This window comes from Microcaecilia unicolor, chromosome 12 (assembly GCF_901765095.1).
Source record: "Microcaecilia unicolor chromosome 12, aMicUni1.1, whole genome shotgun sequence".
Lineage (NCBI taxonomy): Eukaryota > Metazoa > Chordata > Amphibia > Gymnophiona > Siphonopidae > Microcaecilia > Microcaecilia unicolor.
The window spans coordinates 81268984-81289292 of NC_044042.1; the positions used below are offsets into that span (position 1 = coordinate 81268984).

A 20309-nucleotide genomic window follows, 5' to 3' on the forward strand; every position below is an offset into this window, starting at 1 on the left:
ATCCACAACTCCAGAGTCATGAGGCAACTGGGTGCGCATCAGCTCTGGGTCCCCATGGATCCGGTACTGGGACTCGATCTTCTTGGGAATGTGGGGATTACTTAGTGGCTTGGTCCAGTTCGCAAGCAATGTCTTTTTTAGGACATGGTGCAAGGGAACAGTGGACGCTTCCTTAGGTGGAGAAGGATAGTCCAGGAGCTCAAACATTTCAGCCCTGGGCTCGTCCTCCACAACCACCGGGAAGGGGATGGCCGTAGACATCTCCCGGACAAAGGAAGCGAAAGACAGACTCTCAGGAGGAGAAAGCTGTCTTTCAGGAGAGGGAGTGGGATCAGAAGGAAGACCCTCAGACTCCTCGTCAGAGAAATATCTGGGGTCTTCCTCTTCCTCCCACGAGGCCTCACCCTCGGTGTCAGACAAGTTCACGAACCTGTGTCTGCAACCTCGCCCGGCTCGACTCGGTGGAGCCACGTCCACGATGGGGGCGTCGAGAGGTAGACTCCCTCGCCCGCATCGGCGAAGCTCCCTCCGCCGACGTAGTCGGGGAGCCCTCCTGGGAGGTGGCCGCCGTCGGCACCGCACGCGGTACCGACGTCGGGGACCTCACCCCGGGCGATGGGCCAGCCGGCGCCACGCTCGACGGTACCGGAGGCGCAAGCACCGCCGGTACCGGAGGGGTAGGGCGCAACAGCTCTCCCAGAATCTCTGGGAGAACAGCCCGGAGGCTCTCGTTCAGAGCGGCTGCAGAGAAAGGCAAAGAGGTCGATGCAGGCGTCGACGTCAGAACCTGTTCCGGGCGAGGAGGCTGTTCCGGGCTGTCCAGAGTGGAGCGCATCGACACCTCCTGAACAGAGGGTGAGCGGTCCTCTCGGTGCCGATGCCTGCTGGGTGCCGACTCCCTCGGCGACCCAGAGCTCTCGGTGCCGACGCGGGGAGGCGACCGGTGTCGATGCTTCTTCGACTTCTTCCGAAGCATGTCACCGGAGCTCCCCGGCACCGACGAGGAGGACGTAGAATCCAGCCGTCGCTTCCTCGGGGCCGAGGCCGAAGGAGGTCGGTCTCGGGGGGGCTGTACCGCAGGAGCCCTCAGGGTAGGAGGAGACCCACCCGAAGGCTCACCGCCACCAGCAGGGGAATGGACAGCCCTCACCTGCACTCCTGACGATGCACCACCGTCCGACATCAGCAGACGAGGTCCCGGTACCACCGACGTCGATGCAGTCGCCCGATACCTTGGCGCCGATGCAGAGGCCCGATGCCTCGATGCACTCGCGATGCCGACGAAGAACCCGTGAACAACACGTTCCACTGGGCTAATCTCGCTACCTGAGTCCGCCTTTGAAGCAGGGAACACAGACTACAGTTCTGAGGGCGGTGCTCGGCCCCCAGACACTGAAGACACGACGAGTGTCGATCAGTGAGCGAGATTATCCGGGCGCACTGGGTGCACTTCTTGAAGCCGCTGGAAGGCTTCGATGTCATGGGCGGAAAAATCACGCCGGCGAAATCAAAATCCGAAATGACGGAAAAAGAGCACCAAAAATTTTAAGGGAGAAAATCTCGACTGAGGCCAAAAAGAGGCCTACCCCGACGACGAAAGAAAACTTATCGGGGCAAAAAGCTGGAAGTACGGGAAGGGGTTGACACGAAACCCGGGGGGGTTTTCCGGAGCACTTCCCGACACTTTTAAAGACTTTTCCGAAGAAAAAAAACACGTCAAAATAAATTTGGACGCGCGAGGTCGACTTTCCGGGGCTCGACACGGCGAAACACGACCGTACCGAGTGCGGACAAAAGAAGACTGGCCGGCTCGAGCCGGTTTCGGGCGGGAAGACGGCCGCGCATGCGCGGTGCGCGCGAGGACTAGCAAAGGACTTTGCTAGAGAAGTTTCCGAATGGAGGGGCTGCCGTGGACGTCACCCATCAGTGAGAACAAGCAGCCTGCTTGTCCTCGGAGAAATTGTATTTATATATGCCTCATATATACATATTTGTTTTTAGACTCCTGATGCAGGCTCTGTGGCTGAAACACAGCATTGTGTCGAGTCTTTTATTAATAAACGTTTTGTAACTCAAGATTATGTCTCTCCAATCTCTGGAACCCGTGGTCCAGTACCCACCTTTACCTATATATTCCTATTCCTATAAAGCCACAGAGCTTTCTGTGTACGCAGATTCCTTTGGTCACCTTAAATTTGTCCACATTAAATTTCATCTGCCACAAGGTTACCCATATCAGACAGGCCTCTGAGGAGAAACCAGACAAAGAGTGTCCCAAACTGGAGGATCCAAGATGGCGTCGAGGGAGGACGTATGTTAGTTGAGTTCCCGTTTTACATCAGAATACCTGAAGAAGTAGGCGCACTCCCCAGAGAATGGGGAAGAGAAAAGGCAAAGCCGTGGTGTTGTCCTCCTCTAACACTGCTGGGGTTCCCACCACTTCTCAGCCTACTTTGGAGAGATTCAGGGTCACAACGTCGGGGATATCGGTTCCTGCTTCGGGGAACAGCAAGGATTTATCGCCGAATCTCAGTGGAGAGGGAGTGACTTTGAGTCCCCCTGCTGGCACGACCCCTCCAAGACCCGGAAACAGTAATGCTTCGCTATGGAGGTCGACAGTGGAAACGCCCGAAGTGGGTTAGGATTTTCACGTGACCCGAGGAGGTCCTGGCGCAGCATCGACTCCGGATAATAAACCAACTGGGGGATTGGAGAGTGAGCTCTTCCCCCCCCCCCCCCCCCCCCCCCCGAAGATATCTGGAGCGGTTTCCGTGGAGAAATTGGATCTGGTGAAGCCAATAATGTCACAATGGATGCACTATGGGAAGTGCTGCAGAGTGTGAATAACTCTCTTCTTTAAGAGTTTAAGAGATGTTTAAAATTTTTCAGGAATACACATGCGAGTTAAAGAATTTATATTAATACTTATCTAACAAAGTGGAAGTCCAAGATATAAAAATAGAGACTTTGACTACAGAAATGGTTTCTCTACGAAAATCAGTTAATTTGGTAATGAAGGACAGCCATGTTTCTTGTAAAAATTGGAATTTCTGGAAAACCAATTAAGGAAAAATAACTTGAGAATGATAAATTTTCCTATAACATCCTATATATCAGCTACTGAACTGTTGAAGAAATATTTCTCTGATATTTTGCAAATACCTTCTGATAGCCACCCTCTGGTGTCAGCTCCTTGTGACTCTGGGCAAGTCACTTAACCCTCCATTGCCCGACGCATTGAGCCTGCCATGAGTGGGAAAGCGCAGGGTACAAATGTAACAAAAATAAAAAAATAAAAAATAAAGTGATTTATATTTTCCTTAAAATGTTCTTGATCAGAGAAAAGAGATGTGAACTTAACTGACATTTTGGAAAATTCAGAAATTACAGATAGAGTTATATTATTAGTGACTTTCGCCTTTGATTTAGATAGGAACAATGTTTTGAAATTGTATTTCTGACACATGGCTGATAGTTTTTTGGGTTAAAGATGAATATATTTCCTGACATATCAAGGGAATCGCAGACTAGGAGGCGTGAATTCTTGGCTTTTAAGCCAGGAATCTTTGCCCTAGGTGGCACCTTCCTAGTGCGATTTCCATGTGTTTTATTTCCTTATTATTTATTTGTTGAACCTAAGAAATTACAAGAGTTTGTGGAGTTGAAAGAACAGATGAAGAACCCTCTGCAGCAACTTCCTTTAGTTACCACTGTACCGGCTGCAATTACCGATTAACCTTCCTCCCTCAGAAAATATGAATTGTAAGATTAACCATTTTGAGTTTCTCTTATTTTCTTTGAGATTGTTTTCCTGATCTTGGATCTCCCAATTGTGGACAATTATCCTATATAATAAAATGCACCTCTAACATTCTGAAGCTGACTGCATGGCTGAGGCATTCCTGTTCTCTGTATCCATCTCCTAAACTGACATCACGTACTTCCGGGTTTGTCACAAGCAGAAGTGACCAACCACACGAGGTTTCTCGGCTTCAGAATGCTGGAGGTGCATTCTATTAAATGGGATTGGTCAGTTCCTTGAAGCACAGCCAGAGCTCAGCGTCCTGCACAGTAACGCTCAGACACGAGAGCGAGAGGACCTGACACCAGAGAGGGGGGGGGGGGGAGGTATCTCTGTCACACATACACTCTCTCTCTCTCTCTCTCTCTCACACACACTCTCTCTCTCACAGTCAATGTCTTTCTCTCTCTCACACACTATGTCTCACACTGTATCACAGCGTGCTCTATGTGTCACACAGTCACTCACACACTCTCTTGGTCTCATACACTCAGTCTTACAGAAAGTCTGTGTCTCGCACACACTGTATCTGTGTGAAACACACTCTCTCTCACACTGTCTCATATATGCACTTGCACACACTCATTCTCACACAGACACTCTCTCTCTCACTCACACACACTCGCACATTCACTCTCTCACACACAGTCACTCTCACATGCACTCTCTCATTTGTGTCAGAAACAGGCCTTTTTTACTAGTATAATATATATTGATGAGAGAAAAGGTAAAATTATGTATCATACCTGATAATTTTCTTTCCATTAATCATAGCTGATCAATCCATAGACTGGTGGGTTGTGTCCATCTACCAGCAGGTGGAGATAGAGAGCAAACTTTTGCCTCCCTATATGTGGTCATGTGCTGCCGGAAACTCCTCAGTATGTCGATATCAAAGCTCCATCCGCAGGACTCAGCATTTAGAGAATTACACCCACAAAGGGACACTCTGCCCAGCTCACCACCGCCGAAACGGGGGAGGGGAATTAACCCAGCTCATCCCCACACAAGTGGGGGAGGGGAATCCGTCCAGCTCATCCCCGCGGAGCGGGGGAGGGACACCACCCCGCCGATGCGGGGGGATCTGGCTTATCCTGCAACCGCAACCGCGGGAGGAGCTGACTGACCCTAACACCGCCGAAGTGGGAGGGGTACAAAGCTGCCCTACAGCCGCACGAAGCGGGAGGGAGTGCCGGCAGAATTTAAGTCTCAATCCAGCCCCGTAAAAACAGAGGGGAGAGGAATGCAGCAGCTCACTGTAACACAAACTCGTCTCAACTCTTGAAGAGTCCAAGTGAAAAAACTTGAACACGAAGTCCTCCTGAAGTAACTGAAGACTAAACTTGAACCTAAAATTCAACCAGAATATAAACAGTACAGATATCTGGGAGGGGCTATGGATTGATCAGCTATGATTAATGGAAAGAAAATTATCAGGTATGATACATAATTTTACCTTCCATATCATCATGCTAATCAATCCATAGACTGGTGGGATGTACCGAAGCAGTACTCACCCAGGGCGGGACATTGAAATCCCTGACCTCAACACTGAAGCTCCAAACCGGGCCTCCGCCCGAGCAGCCACAGTCAAGCGGTAATGCTTGGAGAATGTATGGGCCGATGCCCAAGTTGCCGCCTTGCATATCTCTGCCAAGGAGACGGACCCGGCCTCTGCCATCGAGGCCGCCTGAGCTCTAGTGGAGTGAGGCTTCAGCTGGATAGGCGGCACCTTCCCCGCGGCCACATAAGCCGCTGCAATGGCTTCCTTGACCCATCTTGCCACTGTAGGCTTAGCAGCCTGCAGACCCTTACGAGGACCTGCAAACAGGACAAACAGATGATCCGATTTCCGGAAATCATTGGTCACTTCCAAGTATCTGATGATAACTCGTCTCACATCCAGATATTTGAGAGCAGAGTATTCCTCTGGGTAGTCCTCCCTACTAAAGGAAGGGAGACAGAGCTGCTGATTCATATGGAAGCGAAAAACAATCTTGGGCAGGAAGGAAGGCACTGTGCGAATAGTCACTCCTGCCTCAGTGAACTGCAGAAAAGGCTCTCGACATGAGAGTGCCTGGAGCTCGGAAACTCTTCTGGCTGAAGTGATAGCCACCAAAAAGACTGCTTTCAACGTCAGGTCTTTCAGAAATGCCCTCAACAAGGGTTCAAAAGGCGGCTTCTGTAACGCTCTTAGCACCAGGTTGAGATTCCACTCAGGCACCACCGAGTGCAGCGGAGGGCGCAGGTGATTAACTCCCTTGAGAAAACGCACCACATCTGGCTGCGAAGCCAGGGAAGCACCCTTCAGGCGGCCCCTGAAGCAAGCCAGGGCCGCTACCTGGACTTTAAGGGAACTGAGCGACAGGCCTTTCTCCAGACCTTCTTGCAGGAATGCCAACACTGAAGAAATTGGAGCAGTGAATGGAGAAAATGAGCCTGCTTCACACCACGCTGCAAAGGTACGGCAAACCCTGGCGTAAGCAGTAGAAGTAGAGCGCTTCCTCGCTCTCAGCATAGTGGCGATGACCTTGTCTGAGAAGCCCTTCTTCCTCAGACGCTGCCGCTCAATAGCCAGGCCGTAAGACCAAAGGGGGAGGGATCCTCCATCACCACGGGACCCTGATGTAACAGACCCTGCTCCACTGGCAGCCGCAGAGGATCGTCGACTGAGAGCCTGATCAAGTCCGCATACCAGGGACGTCTGGGCCAATCCGGACTCACCAGGATTATCCGGCCCGGATGCTTTGCCACCCGGTCTAGCACCCTGCCCAACATGGGCCAGGGCGGGAACACATAGAGAAGCTCTTGTGTCGGCCACTGTTGGAGAAGATCATCTACTCCCAGGGATCGAGGGTCCCGTCCTCTGCTGAAAAAGCGCGGCCCTTGGCAATTGGCCGATGACGCCATCAGATCTAGGCTCGGCTGGCCCCAGCGCTTCGTGATGTCCAAGAACGCCTGAGCAGATAGCTGCCACTCTCCGGGCTCCAAGGTATGGCGACTGAGAAAGTCCGCCTTGACATTCATGACTCCGGCAATGTGGGCCGCTGACAGCTGTTCCAGGTTCGCTTCCGCCCACTGGCATAGATTCATGGCCTCCTTGGTACCTCCCTGGCGGTTGACATAGGCCACAGCCGTGGCATTGTCCGACAGGACCCGTACAGGCTTCAACGCCAGTACTGGGATGAACTCCAAAAGCGCCAACCGAATGGCTCTGAGTTCCAGGAGGTTGATAGACCACTTTGCCTCTGCAGGAGACCAGAGCCCCTGCGCTGTCCTTCCCAAGCAGTGGGCTCCCCAGCCCGACAAAGAGGCGTCCGTCATGACGACAATCCACTCCGGGGTCACCAGAGGCATTCCTGCAGACAACTTGTCTGTCTGCGTCCACCAGCTCAGCGCCTTACGCACTGCTGGGTCCAAGGGAAGGCGCACAGCATAATCCTCCGACATCGGAGTCCAGCGCTGCAGCAGAGAGAGTTGTAGTGGTCTCATATGAGCCCTGGCCCAGGGCACTACTTCCATCGTGGCCATCATAGAGCCCAACAGCTGCACATAGTCCCAAGCCCGAAGAGGAGAGGCTACCAGGAACTGGTCCACCTGAGCCTGAAGCTTGAGAATCCGATTGTCTGGCAGGAACACTCTGCCCACTTGGGTGTCGAATCGAACTCCCAGATACTCCAGGGACTGAGTTGGGCGCAGCTGGCTTTTCTCCCAGTTGATGATCCACCCCAGGGAGCTCAAAAGAGCAACCACCCGGTTCACAGCTTTGCCGCACTCTGCATAAGAGGGGGCCCGGATCAACCAGTCGTCCAGATAAGGATGGACTTGTACTCCTTCCTTCCTCAGTAAGGCCGCGACGACCACCATTACTTTGGAGAAGGTCCGCGGAGCAGTAGCCAACCCGAACGGGAGGGCTCTGAACTGGAAGTGTCGGCCCAGGACTGCAAAACGCAGAAAGCGTTGATGGAGGCCAGATGGGAATATGCAAGTACGCTTCCTTGATGTCCAAGGATGCCAGGTACTCCCCTGCCTTCACTGCTGCTATAACAGAGCGGAGAGTCTCCATGCGAAAGTGCCGCACTTTCAAGGCCCGATTGACCCCTTTGAGGTCGAGGATAGGCCGTACAGAACCTCCTTTCTTTGGTACCACAAAGTAAATGGAGTAACGCCCCTTGCCAAGCAGATTTTCTGGCACCGGAACGACCGCACCCAGGCGGATCAGATTGTCCAAGGTCTGCTGCACTGCCACAGCTTTGACCGGAGACTTGCAGGGAGAGAGTACAAACCCATCTCTTAAGGGTCGGCAGAACTCTAGCTTGTAGCCGTCTCTGATGACTTCCAGCACCCAAGCGTCTGAAGTTATTGTGGTCCACTCGCCCAGAAACGAGGACAGCCGCCCTCCAATCTGCACTGGGGCGTGGACCAAGGCCCCGTCATTGGGTACGAGACCCTGGGGGAGGACCGGAGGGAGCACCTCCGGGACGGCGGTCTCTGCGAAAGGAATGCTGCTTGGGGGAGAAGTTCCTCTTGAAGGAAGAGGGGGCAGAGGAGCCCGACCTGCCCGGGCGGTACCGACGGGCTTCCTGAAACCGTCCTCTGGAGGTACCGGGGCGAATACTAGCCCGAGCCCTGACCTCTGGTAACTTCTTGCCCTTAGACGTGCCGAGATCGGTCACGATTTTGTCCAGCTCGACCCCAAAGAGCAGCTTGCCTTTAAAAGGCAATCTAGCCAGGCGGGATTTAGAGGCGTGGTCAGCAGACCAATGCTTCAGCCAAAGCCACCGCCGCGCAGAGATTGTCTGAGCCATGCCTTTAGCTGAGGCCCTCAAGACATCATACAGCAAGTCTGCCAAATAGGCTAAGCCCGATTCCAGGGCCGGCCAATCAGCCCTCAAGGAATGATCCGAGGGGGAAGCCCGCTGCACCATAGTCAGGCACGCCCTGGCCACATAGGAGCCGCAAACTGAGGCCTGCAAACTTAAAGCAGCCGCCTCAAAGGACGACCTTAAGGCCGCCTCCAATCTTCTGTCTTGGGCGTCCTTTAGGGCCGTGCCACCTTCCACCGGCAACGCCGTTTTCTTAGTCACCGCAGTGATTAAAGAATCCACGGTAGGCCACAGATAGGCCTCACGTTCACTTTCAGGCAAAGGATAGAGGCGGTACATAGCCCTAGCCACTTTAAGGCTCGCTTCCGGGACATCCCATTGAGCCGAAATTAAGGTGTGCATGGCTTCATGCACGTGGAAGGTTCTAGGCGGGCGCTTCGTCCCCAGCATAATGGCAGAGCCAACAGGGGCTGAGGGAGAGACGTCCTCCGGAGAGGAAATCTTCAAAATGCCCATGGCCTGCACTAACAGGTTGGGGAAATCCTCTGAGCTAAAGAGCCGCGCTGCAGAGGGGTCATCCGCTCCATCCGAGCAGGGATCCGTCTCCTCCAAGGAATCCGCAAAGGACCGTTGGGAGAACTCAGACACGCTGCACTCATCTACATCGGAGGAGACAAAGTCCTCCAAGGCCTGGGAATCAACCCGAGGGCGTTTACCTCCGGGGGCCTCAACCTCTTTACCAGACGAGGGAGCAGGGGCAGCGTTTTGCATAAGGAAGGCCTGATGCAGCAGCAAAACAAACTCGGGGGAGAAACCCCCCAGACTGTGCACTTCCGCAGCCTGGGCTACAGCCCTAGACGAACCCTCAACCGGCGCTCGCAAGAGCGGGGGAGAGACATGCTGTGCATCCAAGATGGCGTCCGGTGCGACACTCCGCGAAGGAGCCGCGCGGGAAGAACGGCGCTTAACTTTAGCCGCTTTTGTGCCGTCGCCCAAATTAAGGGCGTTCATGGCATTAATGTCTCCCACCTCAAGGGCGGCCCAAGAAGAAGCCATCCGAGCCGCGTGGCCAGCCAAGATGGCGGAGGCGAGCAGCGGGGGATGGGCGTTTATGGCGGGAAAAACCGCCACACCGGAGGAAGGACCGGGACACTCATCGGTCACGAAACTGTCACCCAACAAGGGCGAATCAGACTTTAAGACCCCCGCATCCCCTCTAGAAGCGCCCAAGCGATCCGGGGAGCGACTCTTTGCGCCCTCACCCTCCGACGCCATAGGCCACGTGGAGATCAATCGGGGAACCCCCTGCCCGCTATAAAAAGGTAAAAATTACCTGCTTTCCGCTCCGAGCTGTAACGAACTGGTGTCCCAGTGAGTAGCTGCAATAAACGTTTAAATAAACGTCGAAATAAACGCCTTTAAGGACGTTCAAAATTTTTTTTTTTTTTAACGGAGCCAGCGGGAGGGGGGAGAAAAGGAGGGACCTGGCGCCACCAGGTTTGCACTTGCTGAAGAAGAGCCCTCAACCCCAGGCACTCAACAAAACCTAAAAATTAGGCTTGGAGGCCTAGCCAGAGCTGCTGCTGTGTGTGACCACCACCTGCTGAGATAGAGAACATACTGGGGAGTTTCCGGCAGCACATGACCACATATAGGGAGGCAAAAGTTTGCTCTCTATCTCCACCTGCTGGTAGATGGACACAACCCACCAGTCTATGGATTGATCAGCATGATGATATGGAATGTTTTCTTTTTCCTTTATATTAATTTCTGTTTTTCCTTACATTTATGTGATAAATGTGAATGTAATTCAGTAAAATGATTTAAAAAATTTTCACCTGCCATTTTGATGCCCAGTCTTCCAATTTCCAAAGGGTTTCCTGCAATTTTTCACAGTCCGCATGTTTTATTTACCTTGAATAGATGAGCAGTGGAGTTCAGGGGTTGGTGCTGGGGCCTATTCTGTTTAATATATTTGTGAGAGATATTGCTGAAGGGTTGGAAGGAAAGGTTTGCCTTTTTGTGGATGACACGAAGATAGCCAATGGAGAGGATACCCTGGAGGGAGTAGAAAAAATGAGAAGGGATCTCCAAAGCTAGAAGAATGGTCAAGAGTCTGGCAGTTAAAAATTTAAATGCCAAAAAGTGCAGAGTGATGCACTTGCGTGCAGAAACCCAAAAGAGACACCGGATGGAGAGGAGAGATTAGTAAGGACAGAAACCTTGGAGTGTTGGTGTCCGAGGATCTGAAGGTGAAGAAACAATGAGATAAGGTGACGGCTGTGGCCAGAAGGATGCTAGGCTGCATAGAGAGGGGTATAATCAGCAGAAGAAAGGACGTGTTGATGCCCTTCTACAAGTCATTAGTGAGGCCCCACTTGGAGTATTGTGTTCAGTTTGAAGGCCGTATCTTGCTAAAGATGTAAAAAGACTGGAAGCGATGCAAAGAAAAGCTACAAAAATGGTATGGGATTTGCGTTGCAAACCATATGAGGAGAGACTTGCTGACCTTAACATGTACACTTTGAAGGAAAGGAGAAACAGGGGTGACATGATACAGACATTCAAATATTTGAAATATATTAATCCACATAAAAGCCTTTTCCGGAGACGGGAAGGACATGCATTGAGGGTGAAGTGGGGTAGACTCAGGAGCAATGTCAGGAAGTACTTTTTCACGGAAAGGGTGGTAGATTCATGGAATGCCCTCCCGCGGGAGGTTGTGAGATGAAAATGGTAATAGAATTGAAACATGCATGGAATAAACACAAAGGAATCCTGTTTAGAAGGAATGGATCTACAGAATCTTAGCGGAGACTGGGTGGTAATGCGAGTAACTGGGAAGCAAAACTGGTGCTGGCAAACTTCTACAGTCTAGGCCCTGATTGTAACTGAATAGATATGGATGGGCTAGGGTGTAAATTTAAGGGGCTTCGACGTTAGCTTCAGAACTTTAAGTACAAGAAGAGTGCTGGGCAGACTTCTAAGGTCTGTGTCCTGAGAATGGCAAGGACAAATGAAACTCAGGTATACATATAAAGTTATCACATACCATGTAAAATGAGTTTATCTTGTTGGGCAGACTGGATGGACTGTTCAGGCCTTTATCTGCAATCATTTACTATTCTATATAATGATTTGCACCTCCAACATTCTACATCTAAATGCCTGGATTCGTAACATCCATTCCCACTCATTGCCCCACCCTTGTCTTAAAACGTAATGACATCAGAAGGCGGAACAATGAGGGGGAAGGGAACGCTAGAGGCGAGAATGTCAGGAGGAAAAAAATCGCAGGACATCGAGGAGAGGGAAAGGAAAGGGGAGGGCAGGGCAGAGGAGAATTGATGGATATGGATGGGAGGACAGACATAGGCGTCCCGTATAAGAGGCCCAACCGTGACCTTCCCCTGGCTGCTGCCCCCCCAAACACAGGGCTGTCTGGCGCAGCAGCGCTGCAGCCAGACAGCTCTCGGACGGTCCCTCCACTCCTTCCTGCCCTCAGCTCCCCGATCAACAGCCCTCCTCTCCATTCCTCCCCCCCTTGAACATGTTTAACCCTTTTACTTTCAGGCGCAGCGACGGCAGTGACGAGGACAATACAGCAGGCTCGCCTCCAGCTTCTCCCTTCCCTCACACAGTATCCCACCCTCGCGGAAACAGGAAATGCATTATCGCAGAAGGTGGGACACTGTGAGGGAAGGGAGAAGCTGTGTTGTCCTCTTCACTGCCATCTCTGCGCCTAAAAGTAAAAGGTTTAAACGCACGGGGGGGGGGGGGGGGGGGAATCGCTGGACATGGATGGGAGGGCAGGGAGAGTTGCTGGACATGGATGGATGGATGAAGGAGAGGGCGGGGGAGAAGAGTTGCTGGACATGGATGGAGGAGAGGGCGGGGGAGAATGGAGAGTTCCTGGACATGGATGGAGGTGAGGGCAGGGGTGAATAGAGAGTTCCTGGACATGGATGGAGGAGAGGGCAGGGGTGAATAGAGAGTTCCTGGACATGGATGGAGGGGAGGGGCGAGAGGAAATTTGCTGGATATGGATGGATGGAGAGAGGGCAGGGGAGAATGGAGAGTTGTTGGACATGAATGGATGGAGGGGAGGGAAGTCAGGAAGGAGATGCACACTTGGATGGAGGAGAGGGCACAGGAAGAGAGGAGACACATGCTGGACATGGATGAAGGGGAGGGCAGGGAAGAGAAGAAATGTTGGACAAGGATAGAGGGAAGGAAAGACAAAGGAAGAAGATTTACACTGATGGAGTGGAAAGGAGAGAGGAGAAATGCTGGACATGGGTGGAGGGGAGGGAAGACAGAGGAAGTAGATGCACATGGATAGAGGAGAGGGGAGTGAGGAGAAATGCTGGATATGGATGGAGGGAAAATTGCTGAATTTAAGGGCTGGATCGGAACACTGAGGGCAGATGCTGAAACTGGAGAAAGGGTGGGGACAGGGCTACAGAAGGTAGACAGGACGCATAAGGACACAGGAGGATGGTGGACATGGTGAGAGAAAAAATATCAAATGGAAAGAAGACACTGCATAAAACAGAAGACACTAGGACCAAAGCGAATAGAAAAACTAAATGATCAGACAACAAAGGTAGAAACAAGTATTTTTTTCAGAATTATATTGGAATATGTCAGCTTCTGGAAATGTGCATCTGTGATATTTTGAATGTAAGTTTCAATTTTTCTAGTATTGCTGCATGCTGAGTCTGACTTCTTGAGGTACTTTCCAGTTCACTATTTTGCCTTCATATTTGTTGTGTCATGTGTTTTTCATGTGTGATCAAGGTGCAGTATTCTGCTAGCGTGTAGTATTTGCAGCCCTTTGTTTTGTTTTTTTTTCTCTAGGTTGTGTACTGGTGTTTTAGAGCCCGGTGTAATTACAGTGCTGCCTTTCCACGCAAAAGCATGTAGTTCGTCCTGTCCTTTGAATTAGTGTTATGGTTTGGTAAGGTTATGAGTGTGTTTTTGCACAAGTTTGTGTATAGTGTTTTGCAGTGGAGAGATTGTGTGCTGGCCTTACTGAGGTGGCACCAAAACATCAGAAAGGGTGTAGAGCCTAAATCATGACACACTACCTCTTGAAGGATCTACTTATGGTCATTAATAAAAGGAGTGACCTAGTGGTTAGGGTGGTGGACTCTGGTCCTGGGGAACTGAGGAACTGAGTTCAATTCCCGCTTCAGGCACAGGCAGCTCCTTGTGACTCAACCCTCCATTGCCCCATGTAAGCCGCATTGAGCCTGCCATGAGTGGGAAAGCGCGGGGTACAAATGTAACAAAACAAAACACCATAAAAGAGTGTTTTGTGGCTCTACATGAGAATTGTGTTATTATGATCCCTTGTTTCATATTGACGACGGTCTGCATTTTCCGTATGGGTGGTATATTGCTGTAATAGGGTCTGCCCAGTGTAATATTTATGGTACAGTAAGGTTCTGAGTGTGTTTTTGCACAAATTTTTGCATAGTGTTTTGCAGTTGAGTGATTGTGGTTCGTATATGCTTTGAGCAACCACTTTATTCTTTGACATATGATACATATCTAATATCTAAATTTAATAAAAGGTATTGTGACATTTTTTCTGTGTGTTGTCAGACAATTATGTATGTAAGCTCCGCCCTTGGCCCCACCCCATCCCCTTTAGCCTCCCCAAACAGTTGGGCCACCGATCGCCTATGATTAGACTAGTTATAATCATTTAAAGAAGAAAAAGGGGGCCCAGAGAATAATCTAGGGGCAAAAATAAGCATTTGAATATATGAAACTGGCAAATAAGAACTAACAACTAATGTGTTGTAATGTGAAGAAAGAAGATTGCAATGCCTTGTCTATGTGCCATCTAAAAGTCAGTTTCTGGTCAATCATCACACATGACATCCTGCTTCTCCTCAAAAAAATTCTGTTACTCAAGTACAGCAGCCTGAGTACGGCTTGCATGAAGCACTACTGGAAGCTCCTATCCTGTATCTGCTGTTCCAAGGATTTGTCTTACATAGTTTCTTAGATTTTCTTTTTTTTTTATTTTTCATGTTCTAGTTTTTTTGTTTATTTATAGTGTTCGTAATTTTCAAACTTTTGACATTAACAATCAGAACAAGCAAGGTAACATAATATGGTATAGTACCTCTATCATCCTGGCAACGAGGAACACCTTGTCTTTGCCGATTTGATGCATTAACAATTTCATCCTTTCTACGTGCCTGAACAATGTGAATTGCCTCCAACTGTCTATCAAGGGCTGTCAAAATATTGGCATGCAGAGGAGAACTACGGAATCGTTCCATTTTGCCCAGTAGAGTCACAACCTGTGTCGAAGTTTGATAGAACACTATATTAGATGAAAAAATGTTTAACAGGTCATTTACATTACTCAAAGAGCAGTGTAAATATTTTGTACCTAAAATGCAATGGAATAAGTAAAATCAATCAAATAAAAAAACTGCTAGGCAGTACATACTTCAAGTCAGAGTTACCTTTCATAACCAAATCATTAATGTCTATGGAAGTATTCTATCACTGAAAAATGATGTCCAAGAAAATATTTATGAACCCTCTAACTATACGTATGTAAGCTATATAGATGCCAAACACGTCTTTTCATTCCACGTTTTACTGCAAAATTTGTATAACTATAGAAGTCATGCCATGGAATTAATCCTAAATAAGAAATTACACATTTAAAATGTTTCTTTAATGCCCTACTTCTTGGTCTTAAGTGAGTTCAGATCAAATCTCACATAGTAGTACAACTCTGCAACTTTGACACCATATGAAAGAAACGAACCATACATCAATCTTTGCATAATTAGTTGTGAAATCATATTTCAGATAACAACTTACTTGCCAGCTGTGTGCACTATGGTAGTGTTTGTTGCCAGGTATGGAATCTCAACAGTCACTCAGGGGTGCAAGTGAAACGCAAACACTTCACTGGTATTTACAAAGCGTACAGAAGGCTTGTCCCAACTTTACATTTTTTTTAATTTTTGATTGAGGACCACATTTAATATTTCGTAACATTCAGAGGGCCAAGACACACGTGTGCGCGTGTGAGCACACTCACGCTGTCTTTCTCTCCCATGCTACCCTGCCTTCACCTACTCTCTCTCTCTCTCATATCTATCCCCACCTTCACCCATTCTCTCGCTCTCATACGTACCTCCCGCCTTCATACATTCTCTCTCTTACGTATCCTCCCTACCTTCACCCATTCTCCCTCTATGTACCCTCCCTGCATCACCCATTCACCCTCTCATATGTAACCTACCTTCAGCCAATCACTCTCTATGTACCCCCTGCCCTCACCCATTCTCTCATATGATTCCCCAGCCTTCACCTATGTTCTCTACCCCATTCTTTCTCTCTCTCTCTCATATGCAACCCTGCCCTTGGCATGTAGCATTGTCTCCGTCTTTTTCTTCCTCCTCTCCCTCTGCACCATTCACCACGACCACATTTCTTCCCCCCCCCCCCCCCCCCATGCAGCATTACCTCTCTCTCTCCCTCCTCCTATGAAGTATTTCCCCCCTCTGCTTTCTCTCCAGCCCATTCAGCGTCGCCTGCCTCTCTCCCCTACCTCCTATTATTTCTCTTTCTCCTAATCTAGCATTGCCCTGCTCTGTTTTTCTCTCTCCCCTCCCATCCAGTCTTGCCCTTGTTTTCCTTTCCACCCATCCAGTCTTGCCCTATTTCTCTCTCCCTTTCCAGCCATCAAATTTTGATAATGGAATTTCCTTTCAAAAAATAATCCAAACCATGTTTAAACCCAGGTTAATACTGTATTGATTAAAAAAAACAAAACAAACACTTTCTAGTTTTCTCTCTTTCCCCCATCCTTCACCCGTTCTTCCTCTTATATGTATATCCCCCCACACCACTTTCACCCTGTCTGCTTCCCCTCACCTAATTGTTTCGATGGAGACTGATTCCCTGCCTCAGGTTCTCTACTTCCCTGTAAGTGGTCAGCAGAAACTCCAGGTGAAGTTCTCCAATGGGATCCCTGCTTCTCTACCTTGGCTGGTTTCACTATAAGGTCGAGCTGTGCTGCACCAGGTTGGTCTTGCGGTATTAACTCTCACAAGACTTGATACAGTGGGAACAGCCTCAACTTCTGGTGCCTCTTGGCTCAAGCTCTCAGTTAGACCAATCACAGCAGAGAAATGGATTCTATTGGAGGACTTCACCTGGAGCTTCTGCGGGCCAAGAAAATGTGGTTGGCGGGCAATGCTCTGGCCCATGGGACATGAGCTGGACAAGCCTGGTGTAGAGCCTCTTCACATTACAGGCTAAATAAAGTTCATGTAATGTTCCTTTTCCCCACCAGGGCTCCACAGTCTCAGTGAGCACTAGTTTGTATTCACAAGTAACCAAACCCGGCACTTGTTTACCATTAACCCAACTCAAGGATTAGAACTTCGCAAGGCCAAGTGATAATGCTCTACCCTTAGAAGTCTTTTGTTAACTTATATTAAAAGTTGTGGAGGCATAAGTGGAAGATGGCTCAAGACTTCCCTGGGGCCCATTTTTGGACACTGTGAATCTAATCTAGAACACCCTTGGAGGATCCTTTACTCTTTTAATAGGGGTCTCTTTGTTCTGTTCCCACTCTTGAGGCTTTATCCTGGCGAAACCAACTAGCTCTGCTCCATTAAGTGACCCATTAAGGAAGTGCAGTTAAGAAAACACAGAATTACTCCAGGCACTCCTCCCCCCCCCCCCCCAAAAAAAAAAAGAAGAAATCGAGCTAGTTGCTTGTAAATGGAATCCCAAGCAGTTTATTGATATTGTTAAGCCACTGAACATATTTAGATTAAGACCTTTCTCATTCCAATTGTATTTGTACCCTGTACTAAGCGGCCATTCAACAGTCCAACTGCATGTACCTTTTCTGACCGTACACACAATTTACCATTTGTTCCTCTTATCTTGTCTATATGCTGTATCTCGCTTGTCACTTCTGTCTATTAAGATCATGTGTATTGTTCTGACATTGTACGTGGCATACTATAATTGTATACAGTTACTTGAAGATTTAACGTAATTACTTAATGCCTATGTCTGGGTTATACTTCCTGAAAACTACCTTTGGTGAATGTCTTTAAAAACATGATAAAAGCCTAATAAATAAAATTAACTGGTTCATCCAGATGGGAGGGGAGGGGAGGGGTGGGGTTTGAACCACTGCTGCAAATAGTGCCGAACTGGTTCAGTTTATTTGTTTATCTAAGTATTTCTCAGACTGCTTAATAGCTCAGATGCTAATATAATAGATCTTGCATTTGGTCCAAACAAGATCTCGTCTACATAATTTAGGAACTACTACAGGTGGGCAAAAAGGGCATTAGCCAATGGCACTGAGAAGCGGGGGGGAGGGGGGGACCTAACACATACAAAAAGCATGAACAGTTTGTGTGTTGCCAATTCTATCTGTGAGGTTATACTGCCAACGTGGAGGGTCCTCAGCTTCTGGGGAAATTTTGCAGGATATGTCTCTGTACTTTGCCAGGGAGTCTGGCCATGTCTATTTAGACCATGGCACCTGTTTCCTGCCAAGAGCTATCTTGTTCCTTTCTAAACTACTATATAAACCCAGTCACTGTTTGGTTTACTTGCCAGAGTTTGGTCTGCACTACTTGGTGTTTGTAATGTATTAAGACATCTCAGACCAAATAAACAGTCTCAACTACTTGTTTTATTGTAACTCACAGCAACAAGAGGAAGTAATGTATTCTACTCAGGCGCACCCAACACTTTAAGGTGCTTTACAACACTTTAGAGACTTATACAACAGCCAGCATGGACAGTCACATCTCTCTCTCCTTAAATGTTTTCCATATATTGGACTAGTTTTCTTATGACTTGGCCAAAACATGTCCTGATGAGTACCATGATCTGCGGCATTCTATGGCCGACTGTGACCCAGGTACAGGGACTGTCTCTTCATGTTCAAGTGTACAGCGCTGCGTATATCTAGAAGCGCTATAGAAATAAGTAGTTTAGTGTGGCGGTGTAGTTTCAAAGCACTTAGACATACAAAGTTCCACAGGTTACTATGAAACTTTGCAAGTTTAAGTGCTTTGAAAATTACCCCCATAGTATACTGAGTGTCTTGGGTTCTTTTTCTGTAATATTCTTTTGAAGGATGTCTGAATTGTACGGTACCGTAACCTAAAGTACCTCTAATCTCGGTAGCACAATCCAGATATTTCACTGCAATTGGGGACTCATGACTCAGATGAATATGTTTGGATATTCCTCTCTTCTCTGATCCATCCTCGGTTTTGACCAAGAACGACTGACAGGAGAATTGTTTGCTAACCTCTGCCTTCCTACTCTATCAATTTTGACGTGGAGGGTCTATTCTTTTGGCACTGGTCTTTCCTTGGCCCTACTATTGTAAAAGTACACCTGTTTATCCTTAGCTGCCTCTAGAGGTGAAGAATTCCCTGTGCCAATGAAATCTGTAGCAGAACATTTATAGTAGGCAGAAGAATCTGGGTCCATTGCCTGTAAACCAGTTTGACTTGATGTGCAATTAATGGCGGTAGAGAAAAAAAAAACCCTGATAAATGATAAAACACGATTTGAGCTGGAAATTCTCCTAATGCTGATGGTGTATTGCTCCAATCCAGTAAACACAGGAAAAGATCGACTTGAGCCTCTGAAGCTTTCTGTAAAATTAGCTTTGCCGTTTGGACAGTGTTTTCTGACTTTCCATTTGACTGAGGGTATCTAGGGGAGGACTTTGCAGAATTCGCAACTGTGACTTAATTTACAAACGTTCTGGAAATGAATGGAGAGTTGTCACCAAACACCTTTTAGAGTACCATAATGTGCAGAGCTTTTTAAGGCAATATATGATATTTTTGTATGCTTTCCTATTCAGGTGATCAATTTCAAAGTAGTTGCTCAAGTACACCACAGATAGGAGGGTACTCAACTTCCTTGAACTGACATAAATTGATTAATATCTTTTGCCAAGACCTAGTAGGTGTTAGGTGCTAGCTAAAGATGTAGGGGTTCTTGCACAGTGTGATGGATTTCAGCTCATATATAGCACCTCTGGTCCAAGTTCACAATTCGCAATGGCCAGAAAAGTACCACTCTGGCATATCAAATGTAAATAAATCCTAATAAATAAATGCATTTGCTGAGACCACTATGACTTGCAGGACTTCTGGAATACACAGTGGTTGTCTTTTGTAAATCAGGCCTTGTTTGACAATTCATTACAGAAGTTGTGAAAACGTCTACTCTCCAGCATCATCTCAATTAGTGGGGACCAGCACTATCTCTGGGTAAAATGCCTTGTTAATCAGTAAAACAAACTCTTCTGTAAAAATCTGAGTGTGATCTGCATTAGGCTCTGAGTGGAAAAGCCAGCTTAGTGTGTTGGCAATAACCACTTTGTTTCCTGATATGTACTATAGTTTAACGGAATATGTATAAAAGGCAAAATATCATTCTCTCTGGTTGTTTAGGTGCAGTGGCCAGGGATTACTTGAAGATGGAGACCAGTGGCTTGTGATCAGTTTGAACAGTCACTTATCTGGGACAGACAGGTAGTATATGCCTTTCTGAGTGGCTTCTAGACACCTAAAGTTCCAGCATGCTTATGGGCTAGGACACCTGCTGCATCTTTTCTTCACTGTTCATATTATTCACGC

General features: G+C 48.3%; 1 protein-coding gene across 1 annotated transcript in view; it reads right to left on the minus strand.

Moving 5' to 3' along the window:
- MEIOC (meiosis specific with coiled-coil domain) overlaps window positions 1-20309 on the minus strand; it is a 340208-nt gene that overhangs the window by 81654 nt on the left and 238245 nt on the right. The window contains 1 exon segment of the mRNA XM_030221652.1: window positions 14768-14948. Within this exon segment, the coding sequence (XP_030077512.1) occupies window positions 14768-14948 (181 nt within the window).